The sequence below is a fragment of the Hyperoodon ampullatus genome, assembly GCF_949752795.1.
Source record: "Hyperoodon ampullatus genome assembly, chromosome: 19".
NCBI classification, from domain to species: domain Eukaryota; kingdom Metazoa; phylum Chordata; class Mammalia; order Artiodactyla; family Ziphiidae; genus Hyperoodon; species Hyperoodon ampullatus.
The window spans coordinates 56,995,095-57,010,023 of NC_136932.1; the positions used below are offsets into that span (position 1 = coordinate 56,995,095).

Genomic DNA, 14,929 nt, shown 5'->3' on the forward strand with positions numbered 1-14,929 from the left:
ATGAATTTCCCAGGAGCCGTTATCCCATTTCCAATCCATCCTGGATGCTGGCACCAAACTTATATTGAAAATGGCTGTACTTTTTTATTTTTGTGTCTGGGGCATACAACACAGAGCCTAGCCTATAGAAAGTGATTGTGGTAGATTAAAGATGGCCCCTGATTCTTTGCTATTGCTTCCATTGAGGGGTGATGTCTAATTCCCTTCCCTTTGAATCTGGGCTGGTCTTAGACACTTGCTTAACCAACAGACTACAGCAGAAACAAGGTCATGGGACTTCTGAGGCGATTTCATAAGGAGTCTTGCAGCTTCCATCTCAATCTCTTGGAATGCCTTCTCTTAGAGTCATGGGCTGCCATGTAGGAAGTCCAACTGTTCTGAAGCCACCAGGCTGTGAGAAGACCCAAGCCACATGGAGAAGCCACTTGTAGGAACGCTAGTCAACAGGTCAGCAGAGCTCCCAGCTGACAGCGAGGGGCTAGAAGCCATTTTGGGAGTGGATCTCCAGCACTCAGCGAACCCCATGAGTATCAGAGATGAACTGCCCATCTGAGCCTTTCCCAGATTCCTGACCCGCAGAATCATGAGCAAAGTAAAATGGTTATTTGAAGATTGTTAGTTTTGGTGTAGCTCGTTGCATACCAGTAATAACCAGAAGAGTGCTCAAAAACTTTCTGTTGAATGAATAAATAATTCCTTTGCAGTAGTGCACTAATGGTGTCCCTGTCCTCTTCGAGAGCTCTTCATGGCTCCCTATTGCCTGAGCAGTAACGTTTTGTGCCCTTAGTTGGCGTTCGAGGTCCTCCATAATTCGTCTTCAGCCTGCTTTGCAGACCTTATTGCCCACTGTCACTTGGTGTGGATCCATCCTATACTAAAGTTGGTTCGAGCTGTGTCCCAAACACGCAAATACTTTTCCAACATCATGTCTTTGCTTATACAGACTGCTTTCTCCACCTAAATGCCCTTTCCTCCCATAAACCCACCTCAGTAGGTCCACAGTCAATTTGTCCTTAGAGATGTGAGTCAGATGCCTCCTCTGGCTTCCCAGGCCAGCAGGGAGCCCTCCTCTTTCGGGCCCAGGTTTGTCTGCTGGTTTATTTAACTCCTCTTTCAGCACTCACCCTCTTCTTCATTCCTTACCTCCTCTATTGCATTGTAAGCTCCTTGTGTTTGGGGAGGGGGTGAGGGAGAGAGGTTCTGGCACATAACAGGGTGCCCAGAAATGTTCTGTGTGGCTTCCCAGGCACGAATCCCTACAGAGCTTGAGTTGAGACTGGACAGCACGTAATGTGGCACATGGTGTCTCCCAAGCCAGGTGTACCTGTGGTTGAAGGGAGGAAGGGTATTTAGAAGAAACATAGGCTCTAGCATAAGCTCAGATTTTGAGCCATAACCGTGTCACTTACTGTGTGGCTTTGGGTGAAACGCTTAAACTCTCTGAGCCCCAGTTTCCTTATTTGGGAACTCGAGACTTCGGATGAGCATGTGTATAAATGTGCTCAGCGCTTGGCACACTGCAAGCCATTAATAATTGCTTGCTGAATAGATGCAACAGAATGGTTGGTCAGCTTCCTGATGATCAGTTACAATTATGTCAGTTTGGGAGAGAACTTTCCTTCAACACCCCTCCCCCCCGCCAATAAATAAATATTGGAAAAAAACAAACAAACAAAGAAAAAGAGAACAGTGAAGAGGCACAATGGAGACCACCTAGCTACCCCCAACTATATTTATCTGTGTAATCTTCAGCAAGTCCCCACTGAGGTCTCAGTCTTCTCATCCGTACATTGAGCGGTGGTCATTGGAGTCTAAGCTCCCCTCCAGCTCTGACATTCCAAGGGCATTAAAGAAAAAGGATGAATCACCCCTTCAAAATACCAGTATGGGCGGGCCCCTCCCCCGGTCTTCCCCATCCAGCACAGCCAAGAGCTCTTAATACACAGCCAGCTCCCTCTTGCAGCTGCCACCAAACTTCAACCCCCTTTCCCAGGAGTCTCAGAAGCAAGACTGATAATGGAGCCCTGGCCTTCTCCATCTCAACAGGGAACCAGAGCCCATTCCCAGACTCTGGGGGCCAGAGGGTCCTCCCCTAAGGGGGCTGGCTTTCTGTGGACATTTGGCCTCCGTATGCTTGTGCATCAAGTGTCAGGATGCTGGAAGGGCAGGAGGAAGGAAAAAAAAGGGAAGAGTTGAAAATAGAGGGTTGATGAGTGAATTCCTGCAATCAGGGCAGCAGGGCTGGGGTGCTGGGAAACCGTGCCTTTCTCCTCCAGGATTTTGAACGAGTCGATGTGTCTGTATCAGTAATGGTTATAAATCTCCATTCGGGGGACGCGTGGTCCCTCAGCAGCTGCCTAAGTTCATAGACACAGGCTGTCAAAGCCTCAGACGACACCAAGATCAATTTTCCTCCTTACAGGAGATGGGCACTAGGTGACCGCGGAGGGCAGTTTTCTTGCCTCTCTGCCCAGAGCTCTTTACTCCTTTCCGCGTTGATGCCATATTATTAGTATTACCAACATTAATAATCATGGAGATGTAACCGACTGCGCATTAGTCGCAACGTTCCAGGAGCCAGCACCTCCTTCGCTCCCTTGTGGGACTGGCTGGGTCCTGCTGGGTCCTCCCTCCGTGTCCGGAACGGCCCTTTGAGGCTGTCTGTCCGGTGGTCTGTCTATTGCCGGTCACGTCTGCAGCCCGGGTCCTCCTAGCTCCCGCGGGCTCCCGCTCTGAAAGCCGAGAAGCTCGCCGGCTGCGAGCGGGTTTTCCAAGCGGGCAGGGGTGGGGAGGAGGGGTGGGGAGGAGGGGCGGCGGGCGGAGGGAGGAGGGGGCGTCGCGGAGGGGAAGACCTCGCATTGTAATCCGGTGACACTGCCAACATGGGGGTGGGGGGCGCTGGCCTCGGCGCGCTCTCCGAGTTTTGGCTGCCCGCCCAGCTGGGAATAACTCTCTTCGCATAATTCGCGTGTTTACCAGGCATGAAAGTTCTTGCTTTCGGCTCCCCCCACCCCCCGTAAGCCCCCTCCCCTTCCCCTCGCAAGTGAAACTCTGTCTAAAAAAATATTGGCCCGCGGCACAGAAAGTTTTGCATAAATTCATAAGTGATGAATGGCTGATTTTAACGTTATTTGGGTATTTGTCAGAACTTAACAAATATACATGGGGACGGCGGTTCATAAACTTAAACATCTCAATATCCCCTTTCTTCTGGAAATAAATTACGTTTGTTTGCCCGGCTCGGAGTCTTAAGGTAGCCGCGACATTGGGAATATTTTAAAAGCCATCATCCATCGAGCATGTCTCCCAGGCGCCAGGAAGATTAAATGAAAGAATCATAAGATGGAGGTCTTTAACTTTTAATCCTTTTACAATGAAGCCTCAGATAGTCGCGGGGGCAGGGTGCCCTCTCTGGGGGGAATAATGCCGTTACTCCGCGGCTCCCAGTTAATGAATACCCTCACGTCTGTCCCACGGCTGACGGAGGCAGCGCCGGGGAGGGGGCTCCGGCTCCCGAGCCAGGCTATTGAAATGAGGAGCCACCGAGGCTGCGTCGGGAGGGAAGAAAGCGCCCGGCTGGAGGGACAGGGCGGGCGGGGCCGGGGGCACTGAGACTGCGCCGGGGACCCAGCGCAGGTTTGAAATAATTAGCATAGATTCCCCGGGACTCCGGACTCGGGGTGGGAGGGACGCCGGGAGGGAGGCGCGGGGAGGCGGCAGGGGGGTGGGGAGGGAGCAAAGGAGAGCGACTTTGGAGCCCAAGATAAATAAAAGGAGCGCTGAGCGGTGTCAGGAAGCCGGCCCACGTGGAGCTGCGCGGATGGGCGCCACCGCGGACTGAGGCGGAGGGACGCACGCGAGTCCAGAGCTGGCCCCGAGGAGCCGGCTTTCTGGGGGGTGGGGTGGGGGCGAGGTCTTGCACGTCCCTTTAAGGGGTAACACGTCTGTTGCCCCTACGTAACCCAAAGCTCAAAGCTCCAGATTCTGATTTCTCCTCCCTCCCCCACCCGCAAGTGGAGTAAGTGTCTAGGGAGGGGGGCACACCCGCTTCCCAACTGCAGATCCCAGTGGTGGCATTTTTCACCCAAATTCGGACTCCTCTGAAATCCTGACCCTCTGAGCCCTCCTTAGGTCCCAGGGGAGGGGGGAGGTGAGTGTCAAATCTCCCAGCTATCACCAGCAATTCTGGCTGAGGGCCTGGCATTTCGGGGGCTCAGACCTGCAGGATCCCTGAGGTTGCGTTGATTCCAAGGGATCGCCTCAGCTAGCACCACCACAGCTTCCGGGAGTGCCAAGGGTTAACGCGGGCTGGATATTGAGGTGGGGGGGGGGGGGTGCGCGAGGCGGGAGGGGTGTCGGGATCTGGGTGGGCGCGCTCTGATCTCCCCCCCCCATTCCTCGGGGGTCAAGTTTCAGCGGCACTCCGCCCCCAGGGTAGGTGTGAAAGACACGTGTCCCCATTGTGAAGGGCCTGTCAGGCAGGACAAAGCGGCCGCCCACCCTCCCTCCCGCCCCTCGGCCCAGCCTGGGGTCAGCTCCAGGGGGCCGGCTGGGTGTCGAGGTCACGATGGGCCCGAGCTTTGGTGACACAGGGAGAAAAAGCTGGGAGACTGGGCGGAGGCCACGTGATGCTCAAGTGAGGAGTTTGAGAATAGCTCCCCCCCGCCCCAAGAAAAACTGAGCGCTCACTTCCATCACACCAGAAGACGGGATGAGCCCCTTCTCCCAACAGGCATAGTAAGTAAGCACAGCGGCACCCCCAACCCGCCCCTCCCACCCCTCACCCCCCCATCAATCACCAACACAGAGAATCGCAGTGTCGAGCGCAGTCGATTTTAGTGGTTTTCTTTAATCCTGCTCTGCACTTCTTTCTCCTTTACTACACGGGATATTATAAAGAATAAATAGCAGATACTCTTAATTTACAATGATTAGTCATTCCATTTGTTCTCTATATTTACAATAACTGTAAAATAACATTGAACTCTATAGCTTCTTCGAGGTCCAAGGAAAACCAAAACACTTTCCGAAGAATGGAAAATGGCTTTTTAAAAGTCCTGCTACAAAAGTTCTCCCCTCTCTTTGTACTTTAAGAAAAAATAACATTTCCCCCCTGCTTCGCCATGCGAAGGGCACTGGAATATAAATAGCAGGTTAACATTATTAGCAACAACCGGAATAAGTCTCTCTTTCCTCTGTTCTTTTTTTTCCTTTTGCTTAAAAAAATTTTAAAAATACAGTAGAAGCCGGTAACTTTTAACGTATAATACTGACCTTTTAATAAGTAAATTAAAACTGGGACCGTATATACATACACATATACATTCCTACACAGTTAAACAGTGCATTACATGAGCCAGAAAGCTAGGTCTCTGTAGCCGGAAAAAAAAAAAAAAAAAAAAAAAAAGTTCATTGAATCCCCTCGCGAGAGGGTGGTGGAACTGGTTGGAGACTGTGCGGGGGGCGTCGGTGGGGATCGATCAAGTGTCCGGGTGCGGGCAGGGGGCCCTGAGTTCTAGCATGAGCACTTGCACTCGGAAATGATGGGGTACTGGATGGGAATCCAGCCGCAGCGCTGGCCCCCGCGCCGCTGACAGCGCCACCGCAGCACCGTGAGGTGCACGGACTTGGACGGCTTGCACACCATGCCCTCTGGCACGGAGCACGAGCGCTTGCTGAAGCAGCTGCCCACCTTCACGTAGCGCGGCCAGAAGCGGCTGCCCAGGTCGTTCCAGGCGTACAGCACCGGGCAAAAGGTCTGCGACCACAGCCACATCTGTAACTTCCTCCGCAGCTTCTTGCTCAGGCGCTGCTTCTTGCCCGGGGCCAAGCCCTCGGAGAACTCCAGCCCTTTGATCTCGCTCGGCATGGCCCCCGACGGCCGCTGCCGCAGCAGCTGGTCCAGCTCCGCCAGGTCCTCGGCGCCCCCGGCCGCCACCCCGCCCCCGCCGGGCCGGTCCTCGGGGGGAGAGGTGGCCATGAAGCCCGGGTCGTAGTGGCCCCCGAGCAGCGAGCGCAGAAGCGTCTCGTTCAGATCCTTCTCCTTGGGGTCAAAGATAGGGTCCGGGTGTTCGATGAGGTCCACCAGGGGCAGGTTGTCGCTGGGCGCCGGGCGGATGTGGAGATAGTGCTGGCCGCCGGCCGGTGCCGCCCGCAGCCCCAGGACCACCACCAGGGCGTAGAGGGTGACCCCCAGGCTGGGGCAGCGCTCCATGCCTCCGGCGCGCGCCCGGGGCTGCTGCTTCGTCCCGCGTCCCCGGAGGAGAGCACGCCGAGCCCGCGGCGCCGCCGCGCTCCCCCGTCTCTCCGGAGGCGGCTCACCCGAGGCTGGGCAGGCGCAGGGCCGGCAGCATGAGTCGCCGGCAGAGCCCTTCGCGCGGCGCCGGCTCCCACCGGGGCGGAAAAAACGCACGCAAGTTGGCCGCCACTCCTCTCCCAGGTCTACTCGGGAAGGCGGCCGCGGCGGGGCATCCGAAATTGCTCCAGGGCAACCGCGGGCGCTGGGGGCGCCGGCTGCTCGCTGCCTTCCCGGGCTGGCGGCGGCGCAGGGCGCGTGGACTGGCCGCTCTCCCCGCCTCCTCCTCTAGCTGCTCGTCGTCCGGCCGCTCTGTGCAGCGCCGCGGGCCGAGCCGGTCCTAGGGGCACTTCCCTCCGCCTGCTCGGGGCTCCGCGGCCGTCTCTGCCCGGCGGACTCCAGCGGCGGCGGCGGCGGCGGCGTCCGCGCACGTTGGCACCGGTTTGTCTGTCTCGCAGGGTCCAAGCCTTTAAATTTCCTGCACTTTCAGCTCCATCACCATGGAAACCACTGACTCTCTCGGCGTTGCCCCCTCCCCCTTCTTCCCCCCAAACAACAACCCCACCCCCCACTTCTCCACCCCCGAGGAGCCGGAGCCGCACAGGCTCCGGGGGAAGCCGCCTGCACTCGCCGCGGAGGCGGCGGCGGCGGCTTCGGCTTCGGCAGCGCCCGGGCTGTGCCCCGCCGGACCCAGATGCCCCGGGAAGCCGACAGTCCGGCTGCCCGCCGGAGCTCACAGGCGGCGGCGGCGGCGGCGGCGGCGGCGGCAGCGGCGGTGGCGGCGGCGGTGGCGCTTTGGCAGGTCTCCGCGCAATTTTCTCTCTCCCCCACCACCCACCCCCCTTCTCCTCCTCCTGCAAAATGCACCGCCCCCCTCCTTTCTCCTGGGGCTCTAGGCGCCCCGCCAGGGCCGGTCCTGGGGAAAGCTCGCGGCGGCGCTGGAGCCGGGCTGGAGGGTGCAGGGCCGGTTTTGGGGGGTGCTCGAGGTGGGCCTGGGAGGATTCCCACTAGCTGGGTACTCTGCGCCGGTAAGGGAGCTGCGGGGAGGTGCTGGAGGCTCGTTTCTTGGTGCAGTTCGGTGCAAGGAATTTCTCCATGTGCATGGAGCTTTTTCCCCGGGCGCGTCTCGCCTTCCTCTCTCCCAGGCTCGGTCTAAGTCCCCTGCCCCTCCCCCCAGCGCGCGCGCACACAGACACACAGACACACACACACACAGACACACACAGACACACACACACACACACACAGACACACACACACACACACACACACACACACACACACACACTCTGCGCCGGAGGAGTCCGGGAGCCGCAGCGTTGCGCAGCGTGATGTAATTCCTAGGAAGCTGTTACCCGGGCCCACAAGGGGGGTCCGCTCCTCACCCTCCTCCTCCTCCTCCTCGGCCGGGTCTTGCACCCGGAGTGGCCGAGCTGCAGGGGCGCGTCCGCCTTGCCTGCGGCTCCCCTAGCCGGCCTGGCTCCGCGTAGCTGCCGCTCGGCTCCCTGGGGGCGGCGCGCCCTCTGCTGGCCCGCAGCAAGCCCTGCACCCTGCGCTGGCGGGGCGGCCCTGCGAGGTGGGTTTGTCTGCTGTCCGGTCTGTCCGGCTCAGTTTCTGCTCTTGTGTCCGTGTCACTGTGTATGTGTGCGTAGGTACTTGTGTGCGTACGTACCTGTGTGCGTGTGGGTGCGTGCGCGCTGACGGGCCTGTTCTGGCTCTTCAAAGATGAACTGGCAGTAGGGGACCTGAGACCTGGCAGGGCTCCGTCCAGATAAAACTACGTTAACCTCGGACAAGTCACTTTTGTAGCACCACACACCTTACTTTCTGCATTAGTGACGTAACTACATTACTCCTCCAGTTCTACCTTTCTGTGATTCTGAATAAACCTTCATGATGCTTTCTCTTCCAGAAGCAGTTTGCTTTTGATGGTAGATGGATATCGAAATGACACTTAACGGTTAATTTTCCTGTGGATGAGGAGCTGAATCCAAGCTTCAAAACTCAAACTCAGTTTCCTCTGTGGTGGATGTGATTGGAGTCTGGAAAAAGCTGGAGAAGAGAGACTTGGTGTGGATGACTCAAGCATTCACAGCGTTCCACAGAGTGGAGTTAGGAGGTCTCGTTGTGACGGCCTAAATCACTCTAGTTTCTTTCCCCAAAGATCTGGTTTTTCCTTTCAACCTGTGCTCTCCCACCCCACCCCCACCCAACACACAGAGACATTTATCATCTGTCTAAGGAAGCAAACACACTTTGTTTCATGGCACAGTCTTTCTGCAAAACGCCAGCATTTGAGAGAGATGGCCAGTTTCAGCTGAAAACCTTTTCTTAAACTTTCGAGTCTAGACAGTATCTAGAATTAGACAATTAAGGTAATGCCTACAAGAAAATCTCGCTTTAATGAATATGGGAGATAAGAACAACCAATTGGTTGTTTGAATTGCACCGATTCTGAAATAATGTGGGACTAGACCCCAGCACACAGTAGGCTCTTAAACAGTACTCCTTTCTTTTTGAGCTGCTTTAGGGGGCTTGGCACTGCTTTATTTTCTTAGGAAGATTAAATGTTCCAGAGCAGTTCTGCCACTGCTGTGAATTAACTAAGAGGATAATTTTTCAGTAAAGAGTTCAAAAGGCTAAATTCTAGCCCACCTCTCCTGAGGTGGTGGGTTCCACTGAGTGACATTCTCTTGTGCTGTTTTCTATTCCATCAATCTCCTCTCCTTTCCTTCAAATCACCTAGTTTTGTTTGAAAACCAGATCCTTCAGTCCTTTATTTAGGCGGAGTAGAATGAAAACAAACCACGTTAGACAATAGATTGGGTGACCTGTTTATAGAGTGTCCGCTGGGTGAACACCGTGGGAGGGGGGAAATGCAAAGGAGAAAGAAGTCACAATCGATTGCTACCATCCAAGACATTGCAGTTCAGTTAAAGGGAATATGACAAGTGTATGAAGAAAACATTAAAAGGGTGTGTAAGAAAACATCTATAAATTCCCCTAATAGCATAGACCGGTGTCTCACAACCATTTTTGGTAAATATTACAACTTCATGCTATCCTTTGAATGTTTGAAATTTTATAGTACATTATGGGGACCCCAAAAAGCCAAAACAAGTATAATATAAGCTATACTCTGCTCAAACCACACTTACTCTTCTTCACTGTGGGGTTCTGAAATGCCCCTCTTGGGGAGCCTGCAGTCAGTCCCCCACTCCCTGCCACACTAGGGTAGCTCACACACTTAGGTACTGTGTGAATCTCTGGGAATGCTGTTTGTCAGAGACTAAGCAGTACTAATACCCTAATGGTAGAACTGAGATTTAGCTGGGCTTGATGAAGAAGAAGGATATATTTATCTGAGTAGGGAGAGGAGGATATTTGAGTCTGCATAAAGAGGGGAAGCACACCATATCAGGGAACAGCCAAAAGATCTGGGGTGTGGGGAATGAGGGAGTAAATGTCATAAACGGGGAAGCTCAACACAAAGACAACCTTTGGACCAGGTGGACCTTGGTTGGAAGTCTGGTCCTGCCACTCACCAGCTGGGCTACCCTCTCAACATAGGCATCTTAACTCCAAACTTTCATTTCCTCATCTGTAAAACGGGGCTAACACACACCCCTCAGAACTGTGTTATACGTGGGAGATAAAGGATGCTGTGCTTAGCACAGCACCCAGGGCAGAGCATATAGTGGACAATAGACTTTCAACACGTGTTAGTTCTTCCAGGAGCTCCATCACCCTCCATTGGCCCACCGTCTTTGATTTGAGCCAGAGGGGCTCGAAGGGATTGCGATGCCTGTTGGAATCACCTCCAACACCTTTGGGCCTGCTTTCTGTCTGCTCAGCATGTGTAATTGAGCTATTCTCCGTGGCTGCTGGTCTTCAGGAGTTTAGGGGAGGGGGACTGAAATGTCTTGGGGGACACTCAACAGGCAACCCCTTTCAGTGCTTCTGCCGCTCTACTGAAGAGGGAGCTTGACAAGCGGGACAAAGAGGGTGTAGTTATTCCAAAGGAAGCTGTGGGGCGGGTGGGGCGGGAGATGGGCCAAAGGTGGGATGGTGATCCGCTCAGCTCTCTGATCAGGTCCTCCCAGGGGGTGGGGTGAGGCGGGGAGCAGTTGGATGTCAGTGGGGATTGGCCAGGGGCTCGGGCCTTGGCAGCCTATGTGGGAAGAGTCTAGCGGACGAAGTGACTCTAGGTCCATTCTTGGTTATCTGCATCCCAGGATTCCGTCCCTGCAAGGTACTCTGTCAAGGGAAACGGAAGCAGTCTTTTGAACCGTGGCTTCGGCAACTCCAGGTGAAGGCAAGAGGACCTTATGCATCCTGAGGGCACGTATGCATCTTTTCTTATTTTCAGCTGATTCTCAGAACAATTCAACAATCTTGGTTTTTTTGGCCCTGGAAGCATAGACCTGAGGCAGCTTTGGGTGATGTGCAAAGGACATGGGGCTTGACTTTGGAAAACCCGAAACCTAGCAGCTGTGTGACCTCGGGTGGGTCACTTTACCTCTCTGGGGCCCCGTGACACAGAGAGGTCAAGGGAGCACGAGGCACCACAAAGGAGAAGACATGACAGTGGCCATCTTTGAGGCCCCGGATCATCCCAGGCACATGAAAATTGTGTCACCCTCTGATTCTGACTGTCTCTTGGGTCCCATAAATGTCGAATTTGATGGACTTCCTCTCAATGAGACCCAAAATGGCATTTTTGGACTTGACCCAACTTAGCAAAGTGAGGAAAAGTCAGCCACAAGGCTTGTCACTTTCCTCTCCTGACTGCGGAAGGAATGGGACAGTGGAGGCTTCTAGGGCGGGAGGGTGGTGGGCTCCCCATAGCCTGCGGGAGGCTGTGGGAAACCTGGCCAGTTCAGGACTCACAGCCAGGGTGGAGGCCAGTGCAGTTTCACCATAGGGTCTGAGTTCTTGAGTGTGATTTTTTTGGTGATGGGATTCCAGTTATAACAGTGAAGTTCTAACCAGCATAGGAAGCGGGAATAGAAGGCGAGAAAGAGGGGAGAATGGGAGGGAGATGCCTCTAAATCGTGGGCTGGGGTGGGGAAATGGGTAAACAAATGGGAAATACATTTCCAGAGATAGAGACAAAGCTAAAGGCCGAAGGAGGCAAGCGCTTTGCTCCAGCCCTGACAGCCCCTTCCCTTCCCCAGTCTGGCTCCCTCTCCGCCCGCGGCCCCCGCCCCGCCCGCCCGGCTCCACGCTGGGGAACGGGAGCGACTCTGGAGCCCGGTGGCTCATTCATCTCCTGATAAACTGTTTATCTGAGTTTTAACGAGGGCGCCTCTCTTCCAGCCCTGGAGACAGAAGCCTCCTCATGTTTAGCCTGCCCTGGTGTGGGGGGCCTGGGGGTGGGTGGAGGCAACGCTGGCAGGCCCATCTTCTGCCCTTGCGGCGTTGCCAGCACGCGCTGCCTCGGCCTCGGCCTTCAGCTCTCCTGGCTTGATGTTGCCTTTCCTGGTCTGGGGTCTGGGTCTCTCTGGGCTCGAGGTTCTCATCTGGAAAGGCAATCTTTTTATCATTTCTCTCCATTCACTCGTGTGCGGGCGCGCACGCGAGCGCGCGCGCGCACACACACACACACACACACACACACACACTCCCTCTCTAAACACATACATACGTAAATACATACATTTAAAAATCAAGGGACTTCCCTGGGGGTCCAGTGGAAGACTCCCCTTTCCAATGCAGGGGGTGCGGGTTCAATCCCTGGTCGGGGAGCTAAGATCCCAGTACCTCGTGGCCAAAAAACCAAAACATAAAACCGAAGCAGTATTGTAACAAATTCAGTAAAGACTTAAAAAGAAAGGTCCACATCAAAAAATCTTAAAAAAAAGTAAGTAAAAATCAAAGCCAACTTGGTTCTGCACTGTGGACTTTTACCATATGTGACCCAATATTTCAAAAGGAAAGTGAATGGAATGCTACTGCTACAGCATGTAGCAGGAAAGGATTCTCCAAAGTGATGGAGGGGCTGTTCTATGAAAAGGCAGCTGTCATCAGTAAGAGAAACTAAAACTCTAATTGTTCTAGGACTTGCTTCCCACTTGCCACCATTCACCCTTATGGATTCACATGGGTGCACACTTTACAGACACTGACGCATCTGCTGATGAGCATACCTCCCCTACCACAACACATACAGCAATGGGGCATACAAACAGACCAGGGTGCACTCCCATGCACACCCCCGCCTTTGCCACCCAGGCCGGAAGGGCTCCTGGAGACAGTCCCCCTTAGCCACCTACCGTGAGGAATTTACACACAGCCTCCCCCCCGCCCCGTCAGACACACAAGCACCCATCTCAACTTAGGCTCACATTTCCCCCACATCCTCTCATCCTGCTGCCTCAGATAGATGTTTATTGAGATAATATGGTCTAGCCTCCCTTATCCCCTCGAAGACTCAAAGATAACAAGGAGACAGGGACTCAGTGGAGTGAAAAATAAAGGGAAAACCTCCCCTATTTGAGTTGGGTGGGGTGTTCGCAGGCTCTGGCTACTGAATCCACCCAATACAACAGTCTCACGTCTCTGAATTTTTTCCTAGTCCCCAACTCTGTCTCCTCACCAACCAAGTATTGGTGCAGACTTGGAATGACTCTCCGTGACCGCCTACTGTCGTCCGTCGGTCTTATTCCTCCACCTATTCACCAGGCATGTACCCTGTTTCCGGACACTCTCAAAGACTATTGGGGGGGAAAAAAAAGAAAAATAAACCCAAGATTACAAGTCAGGATGTCAACTGCCACGACAAAGCACAGAAATGTTGGGGTGGGATGGAGGATCCAAAAACGCTCCTTAGGAAATGCAGTGTCCAATGACAAATGGGAGGGCCCAGTCTAGTGAGGAGGGGACAGTGGCTGGACGGTGTTTGGGGCAGTGGGGGGAGGGGAACACCATCCAAATGCTGTGACAAGTTGGCAGTGCGAAGTGCTGGGGCTTGAGGGCTAAAGGCTGGAAGACGAGGGGTTCACATAGTGAGCCATCGAGGGTCTTAAGCAGTTTCAAATCCAATTTGAATTTATACTTGAGTTTAGAAATATATGAAAGAAACTTTGGAAACCATATGCACATGATGATTATAGGTCCTAAATAGTTTAAGACAGCCCCTATGAAAACACAAAAACAAAACTTTATTCTGATTGAAGTCGAGGCTGTTCAGCCCTTAGAACCCTGGCTTTTAATCTCTATGCAGGGATTATTTTATGTGTAGGGGAAAATCCCTACAAATATGCTTATAAATCATTCATTGTAATGATTACCTGTAAAGAATTGGGTAAGTTGGTGCGGTGAGGAGGGGAGAGAACCTTACTTTACGTTATTTGTATGTAAATCTGTTTAAAAAGAGAGAGAGCAGTCATAAAACATTTTTGTATTTAGGAAAACGTCAATGAAAGATTAAAATCAGTGAATTTAGTGGCAACAACTTGCCCCAAAGTAACTATCAGGCATGAGTAAAGCTGGAAATGGCATTTAAAGTTCTACGTGTTGAAAAGAGTTTTGAAGCCAGCACCAGGCTGCCGGGCGGGGCTGACGCGTATTATTGGATGATCTTTGTTTCAGGTTTAGTTAAATGGTTCAGCGCTCATGTGCAATGGTGAGACGAGGGAGAAACCCATTTGAGAAGCTTTTGTGCGCAGGGGTGAGTGTTTGTACGCATGCATGTAAGCATGTGATAGGCACTGTTTCAGGACACTTTAATCTCCCGTCACGGGCGTCTACAGAGAAATCAGATTGCTTTCAAAATAAAGTGATATCCACGTCAAAACCCACCACTGGGCTGAAAAACAAAACAAAACTAAAATGCACCAAAGCCCAATCTCACGCTTGATCTAAACCCTACAGTCTGGAAAGTCTGGAATGAGTTTGGGGCGGGGGCTGGGTACTGGAAGTAAGTCACCTCAGTTGAGGGTTTGGAGGACAGGGTCCCCAAGTGACTAAATAAGAGGCTTTCTCTCTCAATTGCCAGTCTTAGAAACAGGGCTATAAGTTTAACATGTGCCAGGAATTTACCATCTGCCTTACAAACGTTTTCTTATCTACATCTTACAAGAGCTTCTGGAGCAGGGGCAATTAAATCCCCATTTTATAGATAGGGAAATTGAGGCCCCGAGAGGTGAGGGAGCTGCCGAAGGCCATAGTCTTTGACTCCAGGATTATCTAAGGAGGTAGGGAGAGGAGTCTTAGCTCAGAGCTGCAGGCGCAATGGGGCCTTCCTAAGGCATCCATCTGTGTTGGTCCGTTACTGGTCCCTTGGTCCGATCCGTATCTGGCTTACTTCAGAGGTCGTGGATACCAGCAGGCTAGGGAGATTTACTCTGGCCAGTGACTTTTGACAACCTGGTCAAGTTGGAGCGAGGGCTCATTTCATCCTCCCCTCCCCTCCCCCACCCCACCCACAGTCCCACCCTCCATAATGGAGCATGACTGTAGTAAAACAAGGCTTTTGATCAAGCTTCCTCACATCACTTTCAAGACAAACAATGTCTCTGAAGCCCCCAACTGCTTTTATTTTTCTTATATCTAAGGTTTCACCTTAGGGCCTTTACCCAGCTTCATTGAAAAATGACCTCAATTAAGAAAAGAAAATGATGGCATTTCATT

General features: G+C 53.1%; 1 protein-coding gene across 1 annotated transcript; it reads right to left on the reverse strand.

Moving 5' to 3' along the window:
* Positions 1-5,515: 5,515 nt before the first annotated feature.
* On the reverse strand, positions 5,516-6,214 carry NOG (noggin; the record flags this gene model as incomplete). The annotated part of the gene is made up of 1 exon (XM_079726319.1): positions 5,516-6,214. One exon carries the CDS (start codon positions 6,212-6,214, stop codon positions 5,516-5,518), a length of 699 nt encoding a protein of 232 aa, XP_079582445.1.
* Positions 6,215-14,929: the final 8,715 nt, after the last annotated feature.